Here is a 22,074-nt window from a genome sequence, read left to right as displayed (position 1 = left end):
TTCATATAAATAAATTCACAAACTACTGATCTTTCAGTACGTCCCATACTGCATTTTTATGAAATGTTGCTTTTTAAAAAGCTATATCTCGAAAACTATTTAACGTAAATAACTTTATTAGGGCTCATATTTTAGAAAATTTACTCTTCTTTAAATGACGTTCTCTTATGTTTTCTTGTTTTGTTCCTAGTTTTTAAGATATAGAGCTCCGAATGAAAAATTAGTTTTTTTTATCGCTTTGAAACAGCCGCCATTTTTTATTCCCCCTTCCTATACTTGGCAGACTCATCAATTTTGAATATTAATTATACTTGGTTTCATTAAAGTTAGCAAAAATTGGGGTGAGAAAACTGCCTTTTTTCTCCTCTTGGGCTCTTGTACTAAAACAAGTACAATAATGAAAGAAGGATTATCATGCTAAGGTTAATCATAAATACAATTTTATTGATCCTTATACAGGAGTTCATACTCAAACAGTTGAGAGAATGTGGGGTAATGCTAAATGGAGGAACAAGAAGCATAGGGGGACGACGGGACATGGCGACAGCATTAGGTGAAAGAAAATGTTATAAAGAATTTTGAATCTATATTAAATTCCAATCGGCCCATTTTCCACTTCATTGACTACTTTACATAAATAAAATGTTTTGAGTTTCAAAGTGTTTTAATTTTACATAATGTTTTTTATTCTATAATTTGTTGCAAAAACGTTAGCTGTGGCGCATTAGCAGAATTTTTGTTGCGGTAGCGTTAATACATAAGTACCAAAACATGAAAATGACTGAAGTGTCTTATTTTACCAAATTTTCATTGTTTCCATTGTGACTTGCTTCGTTATTGAATAAGTACAAGATAAGTATACGAAATGAGTTTATTGTGGGACCTGTTCTGAAAGTCATCCGAATTGTTGGCTCGGTGCCAGAGGGTGTTAACCTTTTGTAGGCGATAGCTGGAGATTCGGATTTGAACGTGTTTTGTCTTTGCGAAAGTTTGTTATTTACTTTTTCTTTATTTCAACCACACCTTTCTTCCCTCCCCCCCCCCTCAGAGGACAACACTGAAACATAAAAGACCGAAAAATTAATGTACATTTAAAAAAATGGTTATTATTAAACACCACCGGGATGATTCAGCATATTAATATCAATTCTGGGTATTTTCTTGCCATAAGATTTCCATAAAAGAGAATTTTGTTCACACAATAGATATTATGTATATGGGAGAAAACAACACAAACTGTAAACGGAGCAAAAATAAAAACAAGCTTTGACCGATCACGCCATGGAGAAATTATGTTTTTTTTAATTATTAAAATTTTAGATTGCGAAAAAAATACAGAAAAAGAGAAAAATAAAAAAAAAATCCATTTATATTACAAAAATAATGAATAAGGTAGCCATTTTCAAAACTGATTTGGTAAATTTAAAATTTTGCAGATATTATTAATATATTGAACATAATGAATGAAATGAAAAAGTAAACAGTTTAATCTTTTACTCAGATAAATAATAAAAAATTGGTTTCATAATTATTCATAAGTTCAAAACTAATGAAACAAAGCGAGGGTTGATAAATATTAGAAACTCATGAAAACATTATTCAAACTAAGGGTTAGGACAAAGTTAAATTTCTTTTAAATCAGAATGACAAAGACAGTTTGTTTAATAGTTTCCTTCTATTTTAAGAAATACTTTTTTTTTTTTTATAGATTTGTCGAAATAAAATTGAATGGATATGAGCATACTATCTGTTATATAGTAAAATTTGTTTGCACAAGGTGATATATATTCATCTTAATTAATGATAATTAAAAAGTATGTGTGTAATTATAATCATTATTTATTGTGGCAACAGTTACAAATTGTTGAGAACACTGAAAATAAAGGAGTCATCCGAAACGTTGGTGCTTTATAGATAGAAAAAATATGGAGTTTATGCTAAACTCAAGATTTATTTTTAAATAAATAGGAAAAATAACAAGATAAAAAATATAAATTAGTAGGGAAAAAAAAAATCAACTGAAATTTCATTTCTGAGTACTATAAAAAATTATGAATATAATTAGAGTTTGTTTAAATTAAAAATGAAACATTTTTGTAATAATTAATAATTTAAAAAATAGGACTGATTTATGTAAGCAGTAATTATTTTTGTGTTGTTTCCGTTGCCGGACGTTATCAATGTGAGACGCCAAAAAAATAATACTTATCCCAATAATTCCCTTATCAGTTATAAATTTTAAACAAGTTTAATTATTAATTTAGTGAATACTTAACACATCAAAATCTTTATCAATTTTTTCTATTCGTAATGCCCAGGGTAATAGTTGTATTCATATTATTTACAATATACCAACAACTATGAGAAGTAAGAAAAAATATCTCAATGTTAAAAAAATTATTTTATCGTATGTTTAAGTATGAGTTTTATTTTTTTAACGGTGATAAGAAAAAACCTCACGTCAAGGCGATAAGATGTTTTCCTGAATAAATTTTATGCTCAATGCTTGTGCTGTCAATTTTAAAAATATATGGAGTCAAATTTAAAAAGATAAATCTTCGAATAGGGTGTAAAAATTTAAAAGAAAACATTATATGTATATTATGATATAACTGAAAATACAATATTACTGAAAATTTTCATCTATATTTGACAAATAATTGGTAAATATTTTCCAGGATACAGGAAATAAATGAAAATAAAAATTAAATTGAATGTATCAAAATTTTAAATGGTTACCTTTATTAATTTATAATTAGCCAACATTAAGATTTAAACATATGACCCTTTGAATTGTGTAAATTGTTACATCAAATATAATATTTACTATATATCTCTACTAAATATCATATTTAAAATATATCAAAAACGTAAAATATAATAAATTTTGTTTTATTAATTTGTATAACTATTCTATCTAAATATGTAATGTAAATCTATCTTGTACAGACAATTCTTGCTGACGCGTTTTAACTAAAGCATCTACAATCATTTACAAGCTTTATTCTAAACATATTAATCTGAACTGTCATATAAAGCTAAAGAGTCCTTCTTTTTTTTTAACGCGTTGACATCAAGAACTACCAGTCTAATTCGAATTACTTCTTTAGTGTAAGCTCCATGAGGAAGACATAAAAGACGGTTACAAATAACAGCAGAGATATATTTATTAATGTAACTTGATAAAATCTAATTAATTGTCATATAAAACAAATTAAATTAATGAATAATATATTTAAATTAATGTATTAGAATTATTTTAATTGTATTATATCTGTACAGTTATTAATCATAATTTAGAAGGCTTGCGATCCTAACCGACGAAATCCAGATATAACTGCCCAATAACAACCTTCAGTTTCCAAATTTAGATTTTTTTTTTTCCTTAATTTAACTATTCATCGATTGTGAACTAGATATTAGTTTGATGTGTTTTATGTTTTCATAAAAATTAATGTATCATAAAAACGCATAACCTGATATTATAAGGTTCACAAAAAAATTTTTCCTTTTTTTATGTTGTCATGTTCTTTGGGTAACTATAGTTTTAAACGTGTATTTTTATCAACAAATTGAAATAATGTTTAAGGTATTACGTTTTCTACGATATGTTGCTGTGTTTACCTATCCCTTGATTAGTTATTATTGAAGAGAGATTCTGTTTTATAGCGAATGTAGTACAAGGGTATGTACTGGAAAGGAAGTGACCTCAGAGCTCGTCGCCTATTCCTTGTAGGGCCTGAGACTATCTTTAGAAACAAGAGATGAAAATGTTTTGCTACATCGAATTCCAAGGTGTGTAAACTTGGTTTGAAAAAAGAAGATAAAAAAATTCTTCGAGAGAATCTTAATGCATTTTCCTTTGTGTTTAAAAAAGAACTGATTTAAAAAGAATTTATTTTCTTTTTTATGAAAACAAATGTTGCCCCTATAGAATTGCTGAAAATGTTAAATTACATTTTTCATCAAAATAATATATTTATAATGAAACAATTACAAATAATGAAGTTTAAATTCTATTTATTTTTTTACTTTCACCCTAGTATACATTGAATTTATAGTAGTGGGTGTATTGCGATCGTAAAAAATTTAGAATTTTAGTTTTTGAGAGAAATACAGGTTTTGAGGTACCTTAAGTATTCATGCCGTTTTTCGATTTCAGGCGCTTTTTAAGTATTGCTCGATTTAACTATCTTAAAGTTTCCCCGTTTTAAGCTGATATTTCGAAAGTGATATAGGACCGTCGCTCCCCGGGATCTTAGTGGGGCGGGTCCGGCGGGCAGGATGGCCTTTTTTTGTGTTATGATTTCCTCTCGTGAGATTGTGACATGTCGTACATCGACTAACCTACTCGCTATAATTGTATGTTTGAAAAGCCAGATAAGTAATAGTACAAGAGCCGGGAAGAAAAAAAGGCAGTTATCTCATCCCAATGATTACTTTAATGAAAACTATGTATAATTAATAGTCTAAATTGATGAGTCTGCCAAGTATAGGTAGGAGGAATAAAAAATGGCGGCTGTTTCAAAACCTAAAAAAAACATTAGTTTTTCATTCGGAGCTCTATATCTTAAAAACTACCAACAGATCTAGAAAATCTAAGATAACATCATTTAAAGAAGAGTAAATTTGCTGAAATATTAGCCCTAAAAGAGCTATTTACGTCCAATAGTTCTCGAGATATAGCTCTTTAAAAAGCAAATTTTTCGTAAAATCTTCTGAAAGATTAGTAGTTAGCTAATTTATTTTGAGAAATCTATATCTCAGGAACTTTGAGACGTACAGATGTCTATTAGCACTCAAATTAAAGCTAGTTTAATGGACTATAAATACGTTTATGACCTTTACCTTCGTAGGAATAGTAGTTTTCATGATATTTGTTGGGGTGAGATAATAACTGCCTTTTTTCTTCTCTTCGGCTCTTGTACTATAAGGTTATTGTGGAGGGCGTGAGTGCAGGGTTTCATGACGTTTTTCGATTTCAGGCGCCAAGTCGAGCAAATTGGTCTGTGTGCGATGAGCCAAAAACCAAAAGTCGTACGAAACTGAATTAAATATTTATTTTTATATTAAATATATATTATTGTTAAAATAGACCAATCGGAAGGACTACTTTAGAGAATTGATTTTTTCACTTTTTTTAGATTTCCTTCAGAATGGCTCTAAAGATTTAGATCTAACACGGCATGTCAATGTTGAATCAAATTATTTTTAATGGCTTAAATGACAAATAAAAAAAAATAATCTCCCTTTAAAGAGCTTTTAATTTTTATAAAAGGAAGTTGATACGACTGCGGTAAAAAAAAAATTAATTGATTAGTTGGGCTTTATCAGGCCTAAAAAAGAATGAAACTACTTAAATAATGTGATACAGTATCAAAATAGTTAACATGAAATAAATTACACGTTTATTTATTTTAATAGATTAATTTACATAAATAAATGTATTTACATTAATTAATAATTTACATTAATAAATATAATAATTTACATAAATAAATTATATGTTATCTATTCTATTAAGATATATAGAGTCAAATTTATCAATAGATAAATCTTCGAATAGGCTGTAAAAATTTTACATGAAACATTATATTTATATTATAATATTACTGAAAATTTTCAACTATATTTGACAACAATTTAGTCATACTATACATTAATACTTCTCATAATTCTTTTACTTTATTTTATTATTTTAATTGCCTTTACCTATTTTAGCCCTGATGAAATCCAGCAAACAGGAGTGAAACGTTAGTTCAAATGATATAATTCAATTACTTTTTAAGTTTATTTTTTACTACGCACGAACCATCTTCCTTTCATTTATTGCACATTATCAACGATCTTCCTTAATTTTTTATCTTCTTATTTAATACAATTAATTTGGTTTATTTGAAATAAATGACCAGTCTTCATTGTTAGCTATAATAAATGGACGCACACAAAATATTTTTTAAATTTATTTATCGATATTTACAACTGTACATAAATACATCAAGTAAATTTGAGGAAATCGTAATGGTATGGTACAAGCATGTAGAGAAATTACCCAATGGTAGCACTCTAAAAACATTTTTACAATATAAGGTCTCGAGGCCATCTTCTTTTCAGGCGTCAGAAAAGCCTCGGAGGATTGTCCGGAATAAAAGAGGAAGCAAGATTAAAAACTAATGGGTTTGAGTTGTTGAGGAGTTTATAATGGAAGAATTTATATCTGGTTCGTACTAGATCGGTTACAAATGGAACATTAAGGTCTTTGTGGATGATTTTATTTGTGACAAAGTAGGGAGCACATCCAAAATATTAAAGAAGAAAAAAAAGAAAAATGGAGAACTGAGTACTAATCGGAAAAAGCTGAAACCACCTTATCTCTTCCGATCCAATTCATGTATAGACTTGTTAAATTTTGTTAAATTATATTTTTGGCAGGAATAAAGTCGATATTCGTTACTCTCACCTCGAGAAACCATAAATTATGAATTTTTATACTAAGTTAAAGTTGTTTGATGCGCGCACCGAACCGGATTTTTTAAAATTGACGGTTATATACTTTTGGAATTGGACATTTTCACTATTTTGTATTCGTTTAAAATCGACCTTCCTTGCATTTACGATGCCTTTGATTACGACTATGGTATCAGACATGATCAAAATGGAATTCGTGGTTTCCCGTACTTCTTTTTGGCTGCGTTACCACGCACCATATTACATGCAATCTCTCAGGACCCAATATCCTCACGATTTCTTCTTAGTCTTGTACAGGATATCATTCCACTGGATATCAACACAATGGATCAACCTTACGGAAAAAATGATCCTGACGTACGTACTTGGTTGAAGTTTTTTTTATGATATAGGAATTTTTTTTTAAAACACTGAGAGATCGAATATTTTGAAACTCAGTCTTATTGCAAATCTACATAGTCATTGCCGATTTTAAGTTACAGTGATCAATAAGTCGTTTTGTCGACCGACTTATTGATCACTGGTTCCCATGGAAACTTTAAAATACAAACTTAAAATTCCAAATTTTCTCTAATATTGGTCTGATATAGATAATTTTAATTTCCTATTGTAGAGTTTAATTATCTTTCGGATGATTGGCTTTAATCATCTAGGATATAAAAAGTTAACCAGTTATTCAAAAAACTAATTTTTTTTTTATTAAAAATATTTTTTTATAAACCAGTTGGAGTACGTGAATTTTATTTTTTTTTTTAAATTTCAACTTTGTAGGTATTTTCCTTTTTGAGGCATAGGGATAAATAGGATAGAGGGTAGTTCGAGACACGTACAAGCAAACTGATTCCCATATAGTACAAGACCCCAAGATGAGAAAAGAGGCACTTATCTCACCCCAATTTTTTATTACTTTAATGAAAACTATGTATAATTACTAGTCATAGGTTTTCTAGTGCTGTTGGTAGTTTTAAATATATAGAGCTCAAAATGAAAAATTAATTTTTTTTTTACGTTTGAAACAGCCGCCATTTTTTATTCCCTCTACCTGTACTTAGCTGACTCATTAATTTCGACTAGTAATTATACATAGTGTTCTTTAAGGTAATAAAAAATTGGAGTAAAATAACTCCCTTGTTTTCTTCCTGAGTTTTGTACTAATATATTATCAGAAAGCAAATGCTTATCTAAAACATGTTAATTGTTTCTCATATATTCTTCTGCAGCTCTCTGCAAATCTCGATTGGATAAAACTTTTTTAACTTGCATTGAGAAGACATAATAATTCTTCACAACAAAGATAAAGAAGATTCTTTATGGCTTCCCCAATGTCCTATTCTAAAAGGCTATATAGTCAGTTAATATTACATTGGCGAATTGATTATAGTAAGTAGATCGTGTGATGTTCTGCGGATGCCCCAAATTTCTCTTTATTTTCTCCTGACATAGTTCTTTGTTTGTATGTATTATTTTAGCTAGAAATGATTATATAAATATAAATATATTCAATTTATAATTAATAATATATATGTGGGTTTATTAATTATTAATTTATTTATTTTAGATAAAATAAAATTTCTCTTCTTTTTCAATTTCTACGGTTTAGGTATAAAGGATTCATGGTATTGATTAAAATACACGTTTAAAGCTATAGTTAACCAAAGAACATGACAACATAAAAATGAAAAAAAAAATTTTTTTGTGAACCTCATAATATCGCAGGTTATGCGTTTTTATTATACATTAATTTTTATGAAAACATAAAACACATCAAACTAATATCTAATTCATAATCGATGAATAGTTAAATTAAGGAATTTACATTTAAGTCTGAGGTGTCCTATTTGTTCCTGGTAATTTTAGTCCAGTGAAAATAATTTTTTTTTAAAGGCTTAGCTCGGAAATAATTCTAGTAAACTGAATTTAGTACACGCTGCTTACACTTAAACGTCAATAATCTCTGCTTTTCTGGGTGTTATTGGATATTTTAAACAGAAAATTTTCTACGATAATGATAAAATTGAGTTGTAATAAACGCTTGCTTAAACAATTAAAATTGGTAAAGTCGTCACGATTAGTGTACACTTAGTGACGTAAAGTGATCTACAAGTAAGCATGTATCTATGAATAGGTAGTACAAAAATGGATTATGTGGTGGAGATAGAACAGAGTATTGGGTGCTAAAGGGTGTATTATCAAAAGATTCTTGAAAAGATAATTCATAGAGCTCATACCACTAATACCACCAGCTCATAAACGTATATCGATAAGTGCATCAATTGGACAATATCCCGTCCAACGATTCCTTCATTTTAGACTGATATATGAATATGATATAATTGAATCAGTGATTAGAATAAATAACCCATAAGTTATAGGAACCAAATTTTTTCAGAACCACAAAAATATTTTCTGCTCAATTTCAATGCTTAAAGACGTGATACTTGAGCACGTTGAGGGGAGGGTCCAAGAATGCTTAGGTTCAGAACTTTTAAGTTCGATTATTACCGTCAATATTTATTTTTCTGTGGCTCCCAAGAAAAGAATCTTGGCTTTTCCACTCTATGGCTGCATTGGTCCTTAATGAAAAATTGAGGAATAATAAAAAAATTTATTGATGGTTCAATGTAGCCCTAAACGGTTAGTAATTAAATTGTGACTGGTCCTGAATCACTCATGTGAGCAATTAAGAAAATTAGAGTTATTATGGTCCGGGCCGGATTTACCTATTAGGCCCATTAGGCCCATATACAGGCTAAAATACAAAAATTATCTAACTAAAAAAATATTTATGAAGAATTGAGGAAAGTTTTAAAAAGTTATTAGTGATGTTATATAACGATAAAAGTAAAATTCCATAATAAAGATTATTTTCTTGAAGAAAAATCCCTGACCGATTGCCCTCTTTCCCTCCGCTTAAATTTTAATTAAACTTTCTTGGTTTTAGGATTAAATCGACCAAATTTACGGAAATGTAGAACATAATGATTACCAATTAATATTTAAAAATGACTGATTGTAAAATTTAACTATCTCTAATGTTTTTTACATATAGTATTGTATTGTATTACATATATTGCATTATTATACATACTGGTATATAATATTGTTCCATCAGTGGATCACTTGAGGAAATTGAATAGAATTTTAAAATTTGTAACTGTTTAATTTATTTATAATATTTTTTTTAAAGAATATTTTGTAATTTGTTTTTTTTTAGGTTTTAGTTTCACTCTTAATTATTTTGGATTATACAACCCTTAAAAAGTTCTTATCCGATTCAGTCCGATCGTTAAATTTGTAATAATAATAATAATAATAGATCGTTAAATAAAAACTAAATAATTCTAAATATTTCAACAGAGCGGATTATAAATTTATATATAGGGTTTCCTCAACTCAAATATTTTCATTAAATTATATTTAGGAATTATGTAGCTGATATGGTGGAATAACGAATCGATCGATTATTATTTCATTTTATTTTTGTGGGCTGAAGATTTGAAGTATCATGCAGCTCCTAGGTGGGAATGACAAGATTCATTTAATAAATATTGACTACTTAAGATGGATATCGAACCCATAATGATTTGAAACAGTCATTAAGGGACTAGTCTCTTCTTCAACCATGTGGGAGCAACGATTACTTTAAGACATCGGGACTTTTCAAATAAGTGAATAAACAAATAATAAGTGAATAAAAAAAAAAAAAACGTGAAAAATAACGTTATGGGGCCCCATGTGAATCTGGCCCATAGAATCTGAACGAGCAAATTTATTAAAAAATAAATATATTTCATAAAATGTACAGCGGAACGTGCAGGGTTTTAATTTCATTTTCATATTTGAATTTTTTTCCAGTGTTCGGAAAAGCATAGATATGCTCTGTTTAATCCCAAAAGGAACCTAGAATAATGTTCAGAAAAAATATTTTTTTTTTGTTTTTCTATTTGCGACTACCTTTAGCACGTTAATTAATTAGTGAATATAGGATCTTAATTTGTAACAGATAACAAACAAAGTAATTAATATATAGAATTAATGAGAAATTTGAAACTTCCAAGTATCATCTTTATAATTTCATTTTCTAGCATGGTTGACGTTTGAAGACTATTTCCACCATCCCCTGGACATCTTAATTCTGATTTTATTCCAATTTCACTTTTTTCTTAAAATCTGTAGATTCCTACCTTCTACATACTTTCTCATCATCCGTTTCTTTCTCATCGATATATTATTCCAAGTAAACCACAATGGTTCCTATTCACCCGTCTATTCTGGTGTTCCTCAAGGTAGTATCCTTGGTCCTATCCTCTACACCGTCAATGCAGCTGATATCCTGACGAATCCTAACACTATCCTCACCACATATGCTGATGACACATGTGTTCTCGCTGTTAATAATAACCCTTTTATTGCATCCCAAACTCTCCAATCCCATATCACAGCCCTTAAAGAATGGTGTCGTAATTGGAGGATTAAAATAAATAACAACAAATCCCATCAAATCACCTTTACCCTTCGTCGTAAACCTACCGACTGCCCTACAGTCTCCTTTAATAATGTTGATCTTACCCCTGTCGCACAGATCCGCTACCTTGGACTACATCTGGACAAACGACTAACTTGGAATCCTCACACAAGACTGAAAAGACATAAAACTGCACGGCGATTTCGACTATTACAGCATTTACTGGACAAACGGTCTAAACTTCCAATTCATTATAAAAGACTGATCTACATGACTGTAATAAGGCCAATCTGGACATACGGAGTTGAGCTTTGGGGCTCCACTAAGCCTTCGAATTTCTCTCCTTTATACGCCAGTAACACTCCAATTTAACTTAGATCAAATTTACTAAATTTATTTTAATGTACAGTTGTAAATAGCAATAAATACAAAAAAAAAATTTTTTTCATACCTTCATTACCAGGTTCTTGGCAATTAACCAACAACAAAAAGCTCATAAGTACAAAGGAATTAATAATAATGCTATATAAGTGCTTAAACTGAAACATTAATTTAAATTTAATGAAGGCCAAAAATAATTACCTCTGAGGGTCGTTAGTTTAACAAACCTGATTTACATTTAGCGATAGCTTATATGAATAGAAATGTCTTTAAAGCCAAATACATTTTTTTTATTTCCAAGTGTAACGCGATATCCATGATTATTTGTTGGTATTTATAACTGGCCTATGCTCATCTCCCATTATTCGAGCACTTAAAAATTTTGGTTTAGACATGAACTATCAGGTTCTGAATAAAAATCCAGTTTTCTACTTAAAAAAAAGATTTTATTTTTCTACTATTGAAGTTTTGGTAAAATTTCATCGTACAAAAAACAACTTCCGATTCTGATCGGAACAATGCAATCCCACTTTCCGCTGTAATTAACATACACAGCAAAGCAGAACGACTTCCTGTCAGAGAATCAAATAACCGTTGGTCACTTACTGAATTATTTCATTATCTGATCGTCCTGTTTTCCCTCGGTCTGATCGGGATTTCAGGCCTTCATCAAGACTAAAAAACAAACTGAGATAAAAATCATAATTAAATGAAAAATGACAAAAACAAAATAAAAAAAAAATTAAGAAGATAACAATTAATAATATCGGGAAGTAACGCATAATATTGGATAGTTAGGAATTTATACAAAAAGATAACAAACAAGAAAATAATGGAAAATAAAAAATGAAAAAAAGGAGGAAACATGTATTAAAAAGTAAACAGTTCTCTTTCTTAATTATGAGAAAATTTGAATTTAACATAATGAGAAATGTTCTAAAGTAAACGATATACATGATATAATGAAAAGCGTTAAAATATATAAGTAAAATTAAAAAAGAGAACTGCTAAAGTTTCATTAAGCTTAAAGTAAACAATGTATTCACAACGTATCTATAGAATTTTAAAATATACCATTTTAAACTAGACTTACTTATTGAATCCAAAGGTTGAGAAAATTCTTTGATTGATTAAAACATTTACAAATATTCATTTATTGGCAAGTTCTATAACAATGCTAACTGAACACAAACTTGTGGACAAGCCCCCTTTGATTTGTGCCTAAAAACCGACTCTCAAAGGATCGGTTGCAAATTCAGCCAGGTGGTACAAGCAAATCTAAATAACCCATCCACACGCTTGTGTACGCGCAAATTGGCCATTTTTGGCAAACGTGTAGAGGTATCTAAAGATACGATAACACTTCAAGAGTATTCCTAGAATGTTGTGAAAAAGATGATATATAAAGAAGGAAACCGTAGTAAATTAAAATATATGTATAAATAAATAAATATTAAATATAAATTCAATACAATACAGAAATGAGTAGTAGAATTACAAATGCATAATAAGAGAAATAAAATATTCAAGTGGGTATATAAATGTATAAACTACATTTAACCGCCCATTGTCAGTGAACAATGATCCTTACATTGTATCCCAAACCCTCCAATTCCACATCACCACCCTTGAAAAATGGTGCCAAAATTGGAGGATTAAAATTAATTCCAATAAATCCCATCAAATCACATTTACCCTTCGACGAAAACCCATGATCTCTTGTCCTATAGTATCCTTTAATTTCCACCTTATTCCTGTCGAACAGATCCGTTACTTAGGACTTGGACAAATGACTAACATGGAATCCTCATACAAGACTGAAAAGACAGGAAACTGCTCGTCGATTCTGACTATTACAACATTTACAAGACAAACGGTCTAGATTGCCAATCCATTACAAAGTACTGATCTACATGACTAATATAAGGCCTATCTGGACATACGGAACTTTGGGGCTCCACTAAACCATCAAATTCCTCCCGAATCCAATCCTTACAGTCCAAAATCCTTAATGCTCATTACTTTGTCACAAATCAAGCTATCCATCAGGAACTCTATGTCCCATATGTTGCCGATTTGGCCAGAACCAGATACTATTCCTTCCATGATAAACTTCCCAACCACCCAAATCCCTTTGTTTCTAATCTGGCTTCTCCTTCATTAACTAATAATCCTCCTAGGTGTTCTATCAATGGGTAAATTCTCCACATGTTTGTATCATGTCACTGTGTCACCTACAGCAAATTTACTTGTTGTATATATTTATATACAGTTGTAAATAACAATAAATAAATTATTAAAAAAAAAACATTTAACCAGTTACCGACATTTATAATTCGTTTTAGTTTAATAAGTTGTTCTTTTTTTTTATTCAAAATTTTTATATATCATATTTTTTTTCTACAACTTTGCATGTATACTCTTATAGTCTAACCATATCAAACAATTATTGTGTTATGTTCTTATTTAGTCCTGATGAAGCCTTTCATCAAAAGATTATTTTGATGAAATTGATCAAAAGATGTTGGAAGAATTCGAAAGAATTGTGAGCGGCTGCTCAATTGTTCTGAGTTGCTAATACACAACATACCGATCGCTCCAATAGACAATATTAAAAGGGTTGAGAGACAATTAGTTCCAGAATAGTCGAATAATTTTTGTTATTTATTTTCCCTCTTCGACTCATAGAGTTGACAATACCCAGCTAAGTTCTAATATAAACGATACAGTAGGATTCCCAGTGAGTTCAGAATAATGGTTTCCGCCATGCATTGAAACTGGTTCCTCTCAAAACCCAGTCCCTCCAATAGTTGCAAGAGGGATGGTTAGTCTACTTCCGAACCAAAGCCCTTTTATTAAATATCATTTTCTGCTTATCCTGTACTTTACTTGACCGCCGCCCCGAACATCTTCTCAAATTAACAAAACCATGTAGACTTACCTAATCATAGTATAATATTGAAAAAAATACTATAAATGATATTTACTCAATATTGTAAGAAAATGTTACACCATTTCTAAATGGATAAGCTGTTCACAAATTAATATTCAAGTCAGCACATCACAGTTAACAGTACTTTTTTGAGTTCTTTTGATAGAATTTTAACACATTTACATATATGTATAACTAATTACCTAGAACGTCATAGACAGATACTTTATTCTTATTAGTAAAATCATAAAATTCTCTCTGTGTCAATGAGAATCATTGATTAATTTCTTTTTGCTGAAAAGAATTCAAAGAGAAAGTTCATTACGCTTAAGTAACAGTGCTTCTTTCATTTGCCATTTTCACTCCCATGTATAGGTCCATTAGCATTGCATATGCTTGATAAAAGAAGCCTCAGAAGTTTAACTATTATATATAATTATTATATTAGTCGTCTTTAAATTATTGAATATAAATTTATACCAATTATAAATTATCATTCGAAATTAATTCAAGATATAAACACAAATTGATTTTATTAATATGTTATTTTTGTGTTAATTTATGGATTTTATTTATGTATGTGTGATTAAACTTATTTATTTGATGATGAGCTTAAAAAAAAAATTGAATTTTGTTTATCCTATTGCGCTTACCGATCTTATGGAATTATTTTGCCCTATTGCCCTGCACAAATTCTGCACATCCCACACACAATCCACGACAATTTCATGCGTAGGCGTGGAGCTAAATTTTCAAATTATGCTCTTCTCTTAAGCTTACGAGAACCCTATATCTACTGCGTATAGAATATTGGTTTTAGTTGCGCCGATTTAGTTTTATCAGAAACGTATTTGTTTTGTAAAAGAGTACCCTGTAATATCCAGTACAAACTATCCCAACTGTACAACAAGGCTGTGTTCATAGCAATTCACGTTCATCTCTAGTAACATAAAAAATCTTAGAACCACTAATTGAATGAAACAATTTAAGTTCAAATACATGTTTTTTAAAAGGTTACAATGAAATGGATAGTAAAATCAGATTAGTAAACCGCAATATATATTTTAATGGATGTTTTTACTGTCACCATGTATAATCAATACGGCTACTTGATTGAGAGGAACCGACAATATCTACAGAAGAGATAATATCTACATAAGAGGAAAAATAATCTGTTGATAATCACCAGATTATATATACAAAAAAATCATCTTCAGTTTTGGTTATACCTTTATGTTGGATAATATTCTGGATACGTGAACGTTTATTTGATTTCAATTATTGACTTTTCAACGTCAAAACAACTAATTTTATTATTATAGATTTAATTGAAACCACTCGAAATAAATCTGAAAGATTATAGAGACATCTTTCAGATCAGACAAGAACAGGGAGGAGGGGAGGCGAGACTCGGCCTGGCCGACCAGGTTTTATTTTTATACAAAAATTTTTATTGCATAATATAATATCCTTGCATTCCGTTTTTGTTACATAAATTATAATGGCCTATTTTAGTTTCAGTAGTGAATTTACTATTTGACGGGGTCCCAAGGAAAATTGTGCTGGGCCAGGCAAAATTCGCTCTAGGTATTTTCTTTTTATATTCCTGATCACTTTGAGTTTCGGCACTAATGCTTATCATCTACTTCCTTATTAAACTTACTATAGATTTCCTTCTTATCTTTTGAATACTTGAATATTAACTGAACTATAATATAGTGAGTGTGCATTGTGACACATTCAAGGGCAATAAGCAGTTGACAATCTCTTCTCCCCCAACCATTATCTCCTAGTTTATTCTGTAACGTTGGCAGCATTGGGTTCCCTTAGTTCCCTTCCCAACTGCTTTAGTTTTCACCACGTGAGCCGGTGCTTAGAAGGTAATGCTGGCTATTTCATCATGCTTCAAAGACTGAGTGTTCAATATATTTATATATTATTTTTCTCATCGGTTATGAATAATATTATCTACATTTGATACATCCCATCATATGAAACTAGAGTTTAAGCTTCAAATATGTTTTAAAAGGTCATTTTAGTGTACCTTGCAGATCAATTAATCAGGTACTGCTTGACATTTTTGTTAACATGTAGTAAATGTTGTGACTGTTGATGAAATTTGTGAGATAATTAAGAAGGACACGTTAGTAGTTGTAATTGGCATGTCAAAGATTATTTTCATTAAGTGGTTTCATTAATCAGTTCACTAATTGTGTTTCCAGCCAGGGACATTCTTGTCAATTATTCGTTTATGACCAATTGGACCTGACACTTGTCTTAGCCACTAGAGTATTGGAACTTTTTTTACCATGGAAAATTCAGGACCACCTACAAATTCGCCTTCTGGTATGCTTTTGATGACTCCTGTAGAAGATAAACCCGATAAAGTTAGATTAAAGAAAGAACTTGGTCTTCTTGAAGGAGTTGCTATCATTCTTGGAATTATTTTTGGGTCTGGTAAGTTGATAGTTTAATTATACACTAGTGCTAATAATGTTCATTTTCAGAATATCAGTTACGTCCTGCTATTTCGAAAGTCAGACAAATCAAATAAACTATTGACAAAACATAATTTATGAATTGAATTTACTTTTGATTTTATTTTAAATTATATATGCAATGAAATAATGTAATGGATTTGATTGATTTTAAATACTATCATGTGATAAAGTTGCTTACTTTTGGTAAGCCTTGATAATCAGTACTTATCTCAGTCAATGAGATTGTTGATGAGTTAGTATAAGCTATAATAATTTGACTTAGTTTTTATAATTTTGCTGTTCCTTTCACTGATTCAGATTAAAGATCTTTATTGTCATTCTTAAACTTTACAGTTGGATTGTGAATGCATAGTTCCCAATTGCATACTATTTTGTTTTTATTAAGTCTCTAATTAAACATTTTTTTTATCCCCTTGTCTTAGAATTATAGTAGGTGCAAATATTATATTTATTACTTTGAGTTCTGATTTTAAGTTTTTAATACAGTTGTTGCTGTATTCCTGATTTCTTTATTTTAATGATTATTTTATTACTTAATGGCAATACCTATTTCATTCAAAATAGTTATTTGTGTGATTTTAATCAGCCTGTTACTTAAAAAAAAGAAAAGTATTTTGAATTTATTTATTTATTTTTTTTTTTTTTGCTGAAAGGTGGGTTGTAAATTAATTTTTTAACAATTTACTTATTATAAGACTATTGAGAAAGTGTCCAAGTTTGTTTAATTAAATATTTCATAAATGTAATGTTTCATTAAAACTGATTCATTGTTAAAAAAACATAACAAAATCTCATTATCAAAAAAAAAAAAAAAATTGACTTAGTCAGAGCCTTACCGCCTCATCTCACAAGTGCAGAATCTTAAGATATCCTGCTATTATTATATTTTATTCATATCTGGTACTATGTTATAAAATAATTTGATTTACACTATAAGCAATGCAAAATAAACATCATGGCTCAATAATTTTCAAAAACCGTGTATATTTGTTGCTCTAATAATAATAATGCTGATAAAAGAAAGTTGTTTACCTTTTGAATTGCTTATCTGTCGTCTCACTCATTCAGGCTGCATACAATTCATTATCACAGATTATCTAATTTAAGTGTAAAGTGGCATAATTTAAACTTGTTTACATTGTAAACTAATACTATTTACTATAATCATTTGTGGTTAGTCAACTGTCCCAAAGTTTGATTTTTAATACATTGACTTATTTTTGAGATTGTCTGTATTATATGTTTATATATAGCATATTTGCTCAAATATAGGTCAATCTCAGATATAAGTCAACCCTCTATTATCAAAATGTAATATTTAATGTACTATTTTCCTTGAATCTCTGATTTTTTTTTTTTTAGTATTGAACAAATCTTTTTTATTGTTTTTTTTTTTTTCTCCCCAAAATCTGTGATCATAAGTGAAAAATTTTCACTTATTATTAATATTACCTCATTTAGTCTTACATCACAAAAGTAGAAACAAATATAAACTATGAATATACGGACATAAACTTAAGAATTACTGTTGTATTTAGAACTGTTTATGAAATAAATTAAGAATCATCTGATTATAGTGAACACAAATTTACTTGAAGTTTTAATTTTATATTGCGTTAAATTAATCATGAATAGTTTTGGTTTTAATGTAAATGGCACAGTTGAAATCTGTAATTTTACATTTTTTATTTCTTCTTTCAGGTATTTTTATATCTCCGAAAGGGATTATTCAAGAGGTTGGCTCTGTTGGAAGTTCTCTTCTTATTTGGGCTGCGTGTGGCTTACTTTCCATGATTGGTAAACTATTTGTATTTTATACCTGATTTATTTACTTCACGATTGGTTTTATTTATATTCTACTAGTGGGGAGTCCCATCTTAAGGACGGTTATAATCGCTTTTTTTTTTTTTTTACCCAGCCTTATTGTATATATATTGCAAAAGGAGAACCGGAATGAATATTTTCAGCCATTATTGTTTTTGTCATAGAAGTCAATAAGTGGGTGGAGCCTATCATATATTAATATAAAGATAATATTAGTTTTCCTTGAAACCTGTTTAGGGTATTGGCTAAATACACATGATTCGTTATTGCTCATCTAATTTAGATTATCTTAGTTTGTTATTGTTTATTATTTTATTATCTTTCAAATGAGTGGCCATAATATTCCAGGAGATTATAGTTTTGATGTTATTCAAATGACTAATTTGTAGTTAGATTTTTGAAATTAAAAACTATATATATTACAATTGAATATAATATTAAATCTGTACCACTACAAACCATGAAGGGTTAGGGATGCAGTGCCTTTTTAAGGAAGTATTGTTAACTAGATGAAAGGTGTGCATGGAGGTGATTTGGTTAGAATCATGCTCATCCGCCAAATTTTCCTCCCTAATTAAGGGTACCCACTTTATGAGGCTAGGTGGACCCCGAAATGGATAAACCGCAGGGTTTACTCACGGCTACAGTAACAATAATACAATAAATAATTATTTGAAGATTATTGATTGACTGTGTGTAAAGATGAAAGGAATATGGTCCGGGTGCGGTCAAAAAAACTCAAATATTTTTTGAATTATACTATTTTATTGATCCAATGTTTCGCCCCACGTTGCAGGGCTTCGTAATAAATAATTATATTTCACAGACAGATTTGAACCCGGGTCCTTGAAGTATATATAAAAATTATTTATAAATTGTACATTGTCCTTAATTTAGATTTATGAAATAAACTTAACTTTTAATTTGTAAAACATAAATTTTATTTTATCATTGAAATAATCATATTTTCTTCACATTATTAATATTAACCAACTTTTTCTTATTTTTTTAAGAAGATTCACTTTTTATCGTTAAATTTCTAATGTCTATGTTCTGTTTATTATAACAGTTGATACTTTTTGTCCATTTGACAAGAGACTTTCAAATATCACTACAAAATATATGACATATATCCCTGCATATTTCTGCTTTATTTAATTGTTTTTAAAATTAAATTGTTGTAGTTTAAAATATCTACAAAAATGTGTATTTATAAATAACATAACATACACCTTGAACAGAAACACAACATACAATTGAGTTAAAAGAATTTGAAATCCAAATAATAATCTCTAAATATGAAAATTAAAATTGTCAGAAATTCTTTTAAGTGAAAAAAAATTCAGTATACCTTTCTTTAATATCAAGCATTACATGATATAAATGCATAAATTGAATTTTAACAAACACTTAATAAGAAAATAATTCAAATAAAAGTTATGATACCTGAGAAAATATTCCTTTGTGGTTTCACTTCTCTACAGCGTCAATGTAGATTTTTATCATCATAGAACTCTTCAAAACACTCACGCACAAATTATCTTCATTGTAGCTTTGTTAATTCCTAAATTGAATGATTTTAGGTGCCCTTTGTTATGCTGAGCTAGGGACATCAATACCTAAATCTGGTGGAGATTATGCTTATATATTTGAAGCTTTTGGACCAATCCCTGCCTTTTTATATTTGTGGGATGCTATGCTTATCTTTGTGTAAGTTTATTTATAAATAAATTTTTTTTAACTAACCCGTTCACTGCCTGAAAAAAATGCAATTTCATTTAAAAATGAGTTTGTTTTTTACTAAATAATTCAAAACATTATCCAAATTACAGTCTCAAAACTTTTATTGTTTTTACACGTCCAACGTTTCGGCCAATTCGGCCATCTTCAGGGACAATCTACTTAATTCACTATGAAACATATTATTTAATCATTCCAAACACTTCATACAGGCTATTCTGCCCAGGTCAAAACATTTTTATCCAATAAGTCAAAGATCCATTAAAAATCACAGTCAAAAATATTTCTCATTAACCACTATCGAAAGGTTGTAATAAAAGTGTATGATAGTGGTTAATGAGAAATATTTTTGACTGTGATTTTTAATGGATCTTTGACTTATTGGATAAAAATGTTTTGACCTGGGCAGAATAGCCTGTATGAAGTGTTTGGAATGATTAAATAATATGTTTCATAGTGAATTAAGTAGATTGTCCCTGAAGATGGCCGAATTGGCCGAAACGTTGGACGTGTAAAAACAATAAAAGTTTTGAGACTATAATTTGGATAATGTTTTGAATTATTTAGTAAAAAATTGCCAGTCTCAAGAAAGAATTTCATGATTATAAATAAATGATTTAGTAAAAAATTGCCAGTCTCAAGAAAGAATTTCATGATTATAAATAAATGAGTTTGTTTGTTTTTTTCCCTGTATTAATGAGTATTTATTATCAATTAAATTCTTTTTTTTTCGTGGTATATATGCTTATTTATACTTATCACACGAATCCGTGTATTGGCACCATCAGCAAAATATCCATTGTAAATGCCAAATACATAGATCTGTATTTACAACAAATGTCATTATTTGATATATTTTTATATTGAATAGCTTTAAATAGAATATAAGTAAGTAGTTTAAATTAAATTTATAACAACTATATAATTACGGAAAAAATGGCAATATATTAAAAAAACAGAAACAGTACAAAACTTGTTCTTGGTATTTGTTTCATTTTTGCATTCAGACTTTCGTTTTGATGGACCAGCTTCAATATTCATAGTTGAAAATATATACCTTAATTGAATAGTGAAAAAAGACAAAAATAAAAATGTTTTTCAAAAACCTCCACTAAATACGTTTAAAATGAATAGTCTATTACAAGAAACAAGTGCGATAACAACTCTTGCCAGCAATGCCTGCAATAGACTGACACGTTTTGTTGATTGATTGATTGACGACATGTTGATGAGCGTGATGACGGATCCGTGTAGCGGGCACCGTGCGCTAAACGTGTGATACACGGGTCAGTGTAGTAGGCATGTGCAGTGTTAAAGTAATCAAACATTGACATTCCTATGGGGCTGTATATCTACTTATTTAAGGTTCTACTATAGGACTTCAATGGAAGTTTTGGATAAAAAAAAAGATACCATGAAAGTATAAAAGTTACAAATTCATATTATATATATGGCAAAGTATTGAAATATACTGGAGAATATGAAAATACAGAATAGTATTCACAGAAAAATTATATTAGCAGGAGATTTGAAAATTATTATACATAGTTCCTAATAAAAAAGTATTAGTAAAACCCATTCAAAATTTAGAAAATAAGTGTCCTGTAATTTTAGAGTACTCTCTATAAGGAGAACAAAAATAAGAAAAAAATGACTAGGGTTGTACCAAATCAACATAAAGAGAATTTTACATGGAATGATAACACTCAGTGATGTTAACAAAAGAGTCAGCAGAGAATAAATTGGAAGAATGCACAGTGAGT

The 22,074-nt window shown here is 29.2% G+C and overlaps 1 protein-coding gene across 5 annotated transcripts in view; it reads left to right on the top strand.

Moving 5' to 3' along the window:
* The window catches only part of gb (genderblind), a 54,297-nt gene that overhangs the window by 20,254 nt on the left and 11,969 nt on the right, over nt 1-22,074 (top strand). For 3 of the 5 annotated variants that reach the window (XM_014430578.3, XM_024362329.2, XM_014430579.2), the window contains 3 exons: nt 16,469-16,703; nt 18,449-18,544; nt 20,155-20,281. In XM_014430578.3, the coding sequence (XP_014286064.1) occupies nt 16,556-16,703; nt 18,449-18,544; nt 20,155-20,281 (371 nt within the window). In that variant the 5' untranslated portion in view covers nt 16,469-16,555. The other 2 variants (XM_014430577.2, XM_014430575.1) reach the window with 2 other exon arrangements.

The sequence above is a fragment of the Halyomorpha halys genome, unplaced genomic scaffold, assembly GCF_000696795.3.
Source record: "Halyomorpha halys isolate HHAL.00 unplaced genomic scaffold, Hhal_1.1 Scaffold899.1, whole genome shotgun sequence".
NCBI classification, from domain to species: Eukaryota; Metazoa; Arthropoda; class Insecta; order Hemiptera; family Pentatomidae; genus Halyomorpha; species Halyomorpha halys.
Note: the sequence above shows the minus strand (reverse complement) of the source record. Positions and strands in the feature narration are given on the sequence as shown.